Consider the following 10,000-nt stretch of genomic DNA (forward strand, 5'->3'; position numbering starts at 1 on the left):
TTGTACAGAGGGTAGCTGCCAGACGAGGGACTCACAACTCGCTATGACGTCACATCTATGGCACAATCATGACGTCACAATTATGTCGTCACAGCTGTGACGTCAGAGTTATTAATGGCTGCCAGTAAACATGAACATTGTACTGCATTCGTACCTTAGTCTGTGTTAATCCCCTAAAATGGGATAACAATCCTATTTGCTCTGATACAATTCCCAGATTGGTTATACTTATATGTAGTTATACATGTATTGTATATATACATGTATGAATATATGTGTCTTAGTTTACATATCTATACACACTTTTAGAAATATATATATATATGTATATATATATATATATATTATGTGTGTATGTGTGTGTGTCTTTAGTTGTAGATAGGAATGTATGTATACATGGAGGTATGTAGGTATGTCTGAATGCATGCATGTATGAGTATGTATATGTGTATGTATATATTTATTCATGTATGTTTACACGCATATGTGAAAGTAGTATGTACTGTATGTAGCGTGAAAGTCATTTTATATATGTATGCATATATCCATGAATGTACGTGTGCACTTATGTACATATATATCCGTGGAACCAAACCTGTGACAGACAGCAACTGTCTGTCACACATTTGGGTTTGCATCCCAGAGGACAGGGTCCGTTTTCTACGCATCCTCATCAGGTTTCCCATTCTCTACCAGGAACCACGGATGTGAGTTCTCGAACCGTGTCTACTAAGAACGGCCCTTCGTTGCTCAGTAACAACGCATTTCATTAGTATGTTTATACCATGGGCTGGGTTAGTGTCTAAGTGGACCAGTCATACTTAGCCTATGCCGTTTTTATATATATATATTATTGTAAGGAATATACATAATTGCTAGTAACGCAACGGGTAAGTAGTTTTCTAGGATATCTATCATTTGCATTCAGGTCTCTCAGCCCAAACAAAGGAAACAGTTTCCAAAGGGCACATTCGTACTCAGTGTTAGTTCATCATTTGCCTCATCTTTCACAGCTGTCTTGTGGCTAGATACATGTAGTACAGACGGATCTAATACGCCTGAAATAAGTCTGTATAAGCTTGGTTTATTGTTACTTGTGGGTCGGGAAAGATGGCAACGCTGGAAAAGGAGAGATGGCAACGCTGGAAAAGGTAAAGTGACAGCAAGGAAAGAAAGTAGAAGAAAATAAAGACAAAGAAGACTCAAAATCCAAACAGACAGGTGACATTTCAATCCAGAAAAGAAAACTACCTATATATGTTTTGAGTAAGTAATATCCTCAAAGGCACTATTAAGAGAAAAGAAAAAAGAAAAAATATAATAACGTTTTATTTTTATTTTCTCTGAGGGCAATTTGCGCTAGCGTTTAGCCTAATGATGTCATATTGCTATCCTTTACTTCTTTAAAATAATGATACCACTTGGTGATCTATGGACTTTGGCGGGAACTCTGAAAAGACACCAAGAGAAAGAAGGCAGAAGACAATGATTGTGAAGAAGGTGGCTGGATTTTGGGACGGATGAAGGATATATACTCACTCGTAAGCATATATATATATATATATATATATATATATATATATATATATATATATATATATATATATTTATAAGGGATTCTGTTACCAAAGAATCTAGAGATATTTAGTTTGAGACCCTATCATCGTAAATAGAATTGGAGACAGAATTCCAGAAACAGACGATCGAATGCAACTCAGCACGAAACTCAGACAAAATAGTCTTTTCTCAGCCAGAACAAAACCTGTAAGGTGTGTCGTTGAAACTGAAGTTCCTAAACACATCTTTGAAGGTTATGTTGGCCTTTGGAGCTTTTTTTTTTTGCGGTAAATGTGAATGATCCTAATGGGTAACGAGGTTTATAGGGAGAGCGGAGGAGAATCTTGTGTTTCAGTTAGCTTTAAATAAGCATCGTACGGAAAGTGCATATAATACAAGAAGCACGCCGTTGCCTGTCCACGTTCACACACCACGTAGTATTGGATTTCGACACCTGCAAATGCAAGGAATCGGGGACACGGTCCCCAGTTTGTAGTTCGAACTTCTCGAAATACATCCCGTAAGGAAAAGGATGAAGAGGAGCGGGAAAAAATGTTCTGCGACAGGGAAGGAGAGAAGCGGCGTCGTCAGCGGAACGTGAGGCCGCTCACGCCCAGTTGAAGTAGCTCCTCGGACAAGCTCGCGCTGATCCGCACCACGTGGTCTCTTGCAAGTTCGGGCAAACGCGGCCTCCGCGTCGCGCCCTCTTGACCACGTGACGCGACCTCTGGTGTTCGCCGATGCCGCACGTGACACTGCAGGGGGTCCAGTCAGTCCACTCAGACACGCGACAGTCACGTGGTGGGCCTGAGGAAGAAGAGGAAGTGTTAAGGGTGATCATTAGAGGCATCGGAATGAAAAGGGGGCATTGTAACCTTAACAGTTATGGAAATAAACTCTCCTACTGGGATTCGAGCCCTCGCCTGAGCGGCTTGGTTTTTATCAGACGTAGGCCGTACCATCGTGCCACCACGACCCTACAAAATGAAACGACATAGTTCACGGCCTCATCGTTCCGCCGAGGGCACCCGGGTGAAACGCGGTATGTACTGTGTTGCATCAAATCCTTTATGCAGGCTAGTCTTCCGACAAGTGTCATAATGACGTAAAAACACTAAATAGTTATCTCTTCCTCCCCCTCCTCTCTCTCTCTCTCTCTCTCTCTCTCTCTCTCTCTCTCTCTCTCTCTCTCTCTCTCTCTCTCTCTCTCTCTCTCTCTCTCTCTCTCTCTCTCTCTCCCCCTCCTCTCTCTCTCCCTTAATGTGTTCGACAATCATCATTTTAGATGTACATCATAGTGTTCATATGGCTATTTCTAGTGTTATTAATGTTATCATTACCTCTACTCTTGCAACAATTAATACCCCTTTTACTATCACTGTGATTGTAAAATTCACTGTAAGGCAACAAAGAAATATGTGTGGTATTTCATTTCTTTATAATCCAGACATGGAGGCCATAGTAGGCCACTTCATAGTTTGCAAAAATATGTCAAACAAACTAGACTACGTTAGATTAGGAAGGGATATGTAGCCAAGGTTATATCAGTTAAGGTTATGTTAGCTAAGGTTATGTTAGCCAAGGTTATATTAGTTAAGGTTATGTTAGCTAAGGTTATGTTCGGGAGCTTAGCGAAATAGGAATTTGGTTAACTGGGTATGGTTTGTGATATTGATAACTTACGAATTCTTCTCGTGAGCTTCTTTCTTCTTCTTCGCTCGTCACGACGATCCTGCTTCCTTCTTCTCCGCTCTTCCTTGTACTTCCTGACGAGGTCTTTGATGAGGGCCACCCTGTTCTCCTCGTGGTTGGACTTCACCTTGAGGTCTCTGTCCTCGATGAAGTCCACCCGGTTGGTGGACAATGCGTCATCGCTGTCGAGGTCATGGAACCTCGTCTTGGATCTGTGACGAGGTGGGAGGGACCTTCGTGTTGTGACTTCACGGGAAGGGGAGGAGGTAGTCGTACTCGGTTCCCCGGGTTCGACCACGTTTTCTTCTTCTGTGTATTCTGTTGTCGTCGTGCTGGGTTGTGGTTCTTCGACCCCTGCCGTCGCTGTAGTGGGCTGGGTCGACGTTGAGAGAGAGAGCAAGAGCGAGTTCGTGAACAGAACGCTATTGTCATCGACGTTAATGTTGTTCTCTTCGGCGCTTGTGTCTTCGTTGCGACCTCGGGTTTGAATGGGTATGACATTCTTCCTTCTGGACAAATTGCGCCGTCGCCCATTTCGCCGTCCGGAGAGCCTTCCCCTTCGTCGAGCTCCATTGGGTCTGACTTTCTTCCTTCGGAGAGGTTTGGCCGACGGTCTTCTAACCCTCTCCGTCGTGAAACTTGACAACCCTGGTTCCTCTATGCGGGAACTGCCCTCCGTCTCCGTTGTGAAGGCTAAGATCCCTGGTTCCTCTGATGGGGGTAAAGTTGTTGTCGAAGTAGTACTCGTAACTGAGGCCACACTTGAAGATTCTTCCGTTGTCAAATCGGGGATCTCCACCACTGTATCTATTGTCACGATCTCCGATTTGGTCTCGCCTGTTGTCTGCTCATCTGGGACCAGAGCTGCTTCTGTCGTTGAAGACGGCGAAGTTGTTACTTCTGTTGTTGCTCCTGCTGTTGTTGAGGGTGCGGTCGTTGTGGTTGTGGTGGTTGTGGTTGTTGTTGTTGTAGCTGGCGTTGATGTTGTTGTAGCCGGTGTTGATGTCGTTGTAGATCGTTCTGTTGTCTCCTCCGAGACAGAAACTTCATTTTCGGGAAGAGTTCCATCGTTCTCTTCGCTGTCGCGACCCTTTCCTCCATCCTTGAGTAAAAAATAAATAAATAAATAAACAAATAAGTAGATAGATAAACAGAAAAATAGACAGATGAATAAATAAATCGGTGTTTTTTTATATAAGATAATGCTAATTAGGAATTGCCCAGGGATATGATATCTAACTCCCATGCATTACTTCACCAAATACTGTTGTACAATGTAACAAGTATAAATCACTTTCACCCGTAACATTTGAGTCTTTGAAGACTAGAGGCTTTTCAGAACTAATCAAGATCACCTGACGCAATTCAGAGTATGATTAAAAATAGTTGTTGATGCTAAGAGACATACTTCTAAATCTTTGACCAGACCTTGTGAACGCCTTCTACCATTACAAATTAGAATTTTAGCTGATCTTCCAGATAAACTTATCTGGCTCATCTATAAAATCTAACCTCTAACTTTGATAAGTATACCCAATGAAGTTAGTAAAACACTACTTTCTAATATCGGAAATTTCTCATCAAGACTGGTGAGAGATTGAGAAAAATGCTCCTCTTAGCAGACACACTCTCTCCTAGACTCCTGAGGCGCGCTAACTACGGTACCAAGTCAAATACCTCTTCCAAGTGTTTGTAGGCGAGATCATCGAAGCGCAGCACGGAAAGGCCGGTGACGTTGGTGATGTCCCAAGACTTTAGGACGTTGTATTCGCGCACCTGTGTCGAAGAAGAGGTTTAAGGTTAAAAGTGACTACCTTAACAACTTTACTAGTCAGACTACCTTTACAACTTTACTAGTCAGACTCCCTTAACAACTTTACTAGTCAGACTACCCTAACTTTATTAGTCAGACTACCTTAACAGCTTTACTATTCAGACTACCTTAACAACTTTACTAGTCAGACTACCTTAACTTTACTAGTCAGACTACCTTAACAACTTTACTATTCAGACTACCTTAACAACTTTACTAGTCAGACTACCTTAACAACTTTACTAGTCAGATTACCTTAACAACTTTACTAGTCAGATTACCTTAACAACTTTACTAGTCAGACTACCTTAACAACTTTACTAGTCAGACTACCTTAACAACTTTACTAGTTAGACTACCTTAACAACTTTACTAGTCAGACTACTTTAACAACTTTACTAGTCAGACCACCTTAACAACTTTACTAGTCAGACTACCTTAACAACTTTACTAGTCAGACTACCTTAACAACTTTACTAGTCAGACTACCTTAACAACTTTACTAGTCAGACTACCTTAACAACTTTACTAGTCAGACTACCTTAACAACTTTACTAGTCAGACTACCTTAACAAATTTACTAGTCGTACCACCTTAACAACTTTACTAGTCAGACTACCTTAGCAACTTTACTAGTCAGACTACCTTAACAACTTTACTAGTCAGACTACCTTAACAACTTTACTAGTCAGACTACCTTAACAACTTTACTAGTCAGACTACCTTAACAACTTTACTAATCAGACTACCTTAACAGCTTTACTAGTCAGACTACCTTAACAACTTTACTAGTCAGACCACCTTAACAACTTAACTAGTCAGACTACCTTAACAACGTTACTAGTCACACCACCTTAACAACTTTACTAGTCAGACTACCTTAACAAATTTACTAGTCACGCCACCTTAACAACCTTACTAATCAGACTACCTTAACAACTTTACTAGTCACACCACCTTAACAACTTTACTAATCACACCACCTTAACAACTTTACTAGTTAGACTACCTTAACAACTTTACTAATCACACCACCTTAACAACCTTACTAGTCACACTACCTTGACAAATCTACCAGCCAAACTACCTTGTAGATCCTGAAGGTGGCGATATGAGGAAGAAGGGCATCGTGGCCGTAGTAGAAGGAATGGGCTGGATGGTCCGGGTAGTTAGCTTCGATTCTGTAGACGAGTTCGGGAGGGTCTGTCGGCCAATTAGGCGACGTGAAGGTCAGGCCGTTGTCCGTGCCCGCGTCAAGTGGGTCCACCTTGTTTTATTAGGAAATGAGAATAAATGAGTAGACGAATAAAGAAAATAAGGGAATAGATGTCTGAATACATGAATAAGAATGAATAAATAGGCTGATAAAGAAAATAAGTGAATAAATGGCTGAATAAATTAATAAATAACCAGATAAATAGATAAATGAATAGATAAAAGAAGAGCATCGAATAGATAATGATAGATAAATAAATCAAGATAACAAATTATCAAATTAATGAATAAATGACTGATGAATGAATAAAGAGATAAATAAACAAATAAACGAATAAATGAATATATGAATAAATAGATAGATAGATAAGTAGATAAAAGGAGAGATGTTGTTCTTGTAGTTACAGAACATGGAACACAGTAGAGACATCGTCTATAGAAATAGTTGGTTATGGTGTAATAATAATGTCATAGCCCTAGGATAATAATGGTGACATTGTTATAGTAGCTGTTGTTGTTGTTGTTGTTGAAGTTGTTCCTGTTGAAGTTGTTGTTGTTGTTGTTGTTGTTGTTGTTGTTGTTGTTGTTGTTGTTGTTGTTGTTGTTGTTGTTGTTGTTGTTGTTGTTGTTGTTGTTGTTGTTGTTGTTGTTGTTGTTGTTGTTGTTGTTGTTGAAGTTGTTCTTGTTACTAGCGGTAGTATACGAGTAGTAAAGCTAAGAAAGTAATTGTGATATGTATCTATTATTGTTGGGAATAAGGAATGAGTGGATGATCCAACTAGTGTGCGTGCATGTTAGCGTGTGTGTGTGTGTGAGAGAGAGAGAGCGCGCGCGCGCGCGTGTGTGTGTGTGTGTGTGTGTGTGTGTGTGTGTGTGTGTGTGTGTGTGTGTGTGTGTGTGTGTGTGTGTGTGTGTGTGTGTGTGTGTGTGTGTTGCATCAGTGATTATATTTGGGCTCTCGAATGCTGTAGGTTTCATCAAATTTACTTTTTTCTTGTATTTCTGTGGAAGGTAATGTAATTTGGTTTTGATGTGCATCGTAAAAAAAACAAGAATTTACATTCCTTTAAGGACTAGTTCTCTCTAAAATTCAATCAAATTATGAAGAAAAGTTGATAAATACACACCAAAATGATTATCGAAAAGCTGTTTATAGTAATATACTCGTACATTTATAGGGTGAAATTATTTGAACTCAGTTTTACATGTAAACAAACATGTCGAAATAACGTTCGAGTTTAAGTAAATACCTTGATGGTTACTCCTTTAATCCATTCTCCAGCGTCGCAAAGGTCAAAAGAATCAATTCCAATGAACCAATCAGGTGAGGGCACGATTTTCGCAATCATAGACACCTGTCAAATAATTCACATTCATAAAAATACAAACTGCATACGAATATTTAAGAACAAACACATTTCTTACTAAATCTTTCCCTCCTGACTTTAATCCATTTGCTTACAAAATCTAAAATACAGAGTTTGTCTACATTTGTTTAAGATGTCCTTAAAGTCGACATGACGTCACGAGGGCCTGGACAGAACGACATGACGTCACTCATAGGCCCCTCCCCCTCCCCACCATCTACCTATGCATAGACAAATTTAGTATATTTAGATTTTGTTTCCCAAGTTTTAACTGGGTTCTAGTCCCTCACTGCTAATTAATATGATTTATATTTGTCCCAGGGGTTTTCTTCCAGTTTCCTATGCTTCATTGACAAGTATCTGATTTAAAAACAATAAAATATAAAGAAATAAATAAACAAAAAAGAATCATTGCTCACCCGTGAATGGTTGCCATCGACGAAGAACTGGGCGAAGGTAGATCCTCGACCTTTAGTGATGGGCGGTCCAGTGAATCCGTCTAGAATTTCTTTTCCATCCTGCAAAATGAAATAGAAAAGTAATTAATAATTAATTTACTTGCACCTGAAGTACCATCTTAGCTTAAAAAAAAAAGATAAATAAGTGAATAAATAGATAAGTAAATAACAAATAAATAAAGATAAAAAAAACAAATAAATAAAGATAAAAAAAAGATGGGAAGAATGAATTTCCTAAATTTAAACAAGTTCACAAATGAGTGTGTTTCATTCATTAACTACGTATTTAACGAAATTGGTTCTCATTTTCAGGTTAAGTATACGTTCTGACAACTTGAGGATATTGTTTCTTATAATGTTAAAGTTTAATGAATGTGAAGAAGATCTAAATTCTAATATCAAAAATTCCTCTTGAAATCTTAAAAAGAGAACTATCCAATTTGACCACAAAGCTTTCGAAAGACTTCGGAACAAGTCTGCATAGCCTTAGAACTTTGGAGTGTCTGTCTACATGAGCTGAGAATTTTGGTATACCTGTATGCATGACCTTAAAAATTTGGAATTATGACCTTAAAATTTTGGTATGTCTATCTGCATAACCTTAGAACTTTGGTATGTCTATTTGCATGACCTTAGAACTTCGGTATGTCTGTCTGCATGACTTTAGAACTTTGGTGTGTCTGTCTGCATGAACTTAGAACTTTGGTATGCCTGTCTGTATAACCTTAGAATTTTTGTATGCCTATCTACATGACCTTAGAACTTTGGTGTGTCTGTCTCCATGACCTTAGAACTTTGATATGTATGACTGTATGATCTTAGGACTTTGGCGTGTATGTCTGCATGACCTTAGAGCTTTGGTGTGTCTGTCTGCATGGCCTTAGATTTTTTGTATGTCTGTCTGCATGACCTTATAACTTTGGTATGTCTATCTGCATGACCTTAGAACTTTGGTATGTCTATCTACATGAATTTAGAACTTTGGTGTGTGTGTCTGCATGACATTAAAACTTTGGTATGTCTATCTGCATGACTTTGGTATATCTGTCAGCATGATCTTAGAACTTCTGAATGTCTGTCTGTATGACCTTAGAGCTTCTGTGTACCTGTCTGCATGACCTTAGAACTTCGGAATGTATGTCTGCATGACCTTAGAACTTCAGAATGTTTGTTTGCATGACCTTAGAACTTCTGGATGTCTGTCTGTATGACCATAGAGGTTCTGTGTGCCTGTCTGCATGACCTTAGAACTTCGGAATGTCTGTCTGCATGACCTTAGAACTTCGGAATGTCTGTCTGCATGACCTTAGAACTTCTGGATGTCTGTCTGTATGACCTTAGAACTTTGGTATGTCTATCTGCATGACCTTAGAACTTCGGAATGTCTGTCTGCATGACCTTAGAACTTCGGAATGTCTGTCTGCATGACCTTAGAACTTCGGAATGTCTGTCTGCTTGGCCTTCGAAGAACTGGGGAGTTCGGTACACAGCCCAAATCGACCTTTGCGGGGGTGGGAGGGGGGTGAGGGGGGGGGAATACTCGCCTGTTTGTACTCGTCGAAAGGCTCTGTCCTGCCCAGTTCGCTAAAGGTCTTCATCTCTGGGGTAGAGATCTCCCCGACGCGGAAGAGAACGAAGTCTGGGTTGTGGCTGAAGCCTGAAACAAGAGAGAGACAGGATTTCAGTACTGAAGAAGAATAACATCAGGAGGATAATAATGGTTTACTGCCGTTTAAGTCAAGCGTAAAGGTAAATTACCTTTATCACTTTCCTTCTTTGGTGTGAAACTAGTCAGGAATAAACTTGGAACAAGTCCCGTGTCTTCTTTGTCTACCTTCCTTCAGCAATATATAAATATATATATATATATATATATATATATATATATATATATATAT

General features: G+C 39.6%; 1 protein-coding gene across 1 annotated transcript in view; it reads right to left on the reverse strand.

Moving 5' to 3' along the window:
• LOC143035911 (uncharacterized) overlaps nt 1-10,000 on the reverse strand; it is a 201,159-nt gene that overhangs the window by 49 nt on the left and 191,110 nt on the right. Inside the window, exons 2-8 of the mRNA XM_076203115.1 lie at nt 9,647-9,759; nt 8,064-8,162; nt 7,528-7,632; nt 6,150-6,329; nt 4,927-5,025; nt 3,241-4,351; nt 1-2,364 (exon numbers count right to left, since the gene is read on the reverse strand). The exon at nt 1-2,364 is cut by the window's left edge and continues 49 nt beyond it. Of these exons, the coding sequence (XP_076059230.1) occupies nt 2,165-2,364; nt 3,241-4,351; nt 4,927-5,025; nt 6,150-6,329; nt 7,528-7,632; nt 8,064-8,162; nt 9,647-9,759 (1,907 nt within the window). The 3' untranslated portion in view covers nt 1-2,164. The remainder of the gene's footprint in view (nt 2,365-3,240; nt 4,352-4,926; nt 5,026-6,149; nt 6,330-7,527; nt 7,633-8,063; nt 8,163-9,646; nt 9,760-10,000) is intronic.

The sequence above is a fragment of the Oratosquilla oratoria genome, chromosome 19 (assembly GCF_046742065.1).
Source record: "Oratosquilla oratoria isolate Oo_2021 chromosome 19, ASM4674206v1, whole genome shotgun sequence".
NCBI lineage: Eukaryota > Metazoa > Arthropoda > Malacostraca > Stomatopoda > Squillidae > Oratosquilla > Oratosquilla oratoria.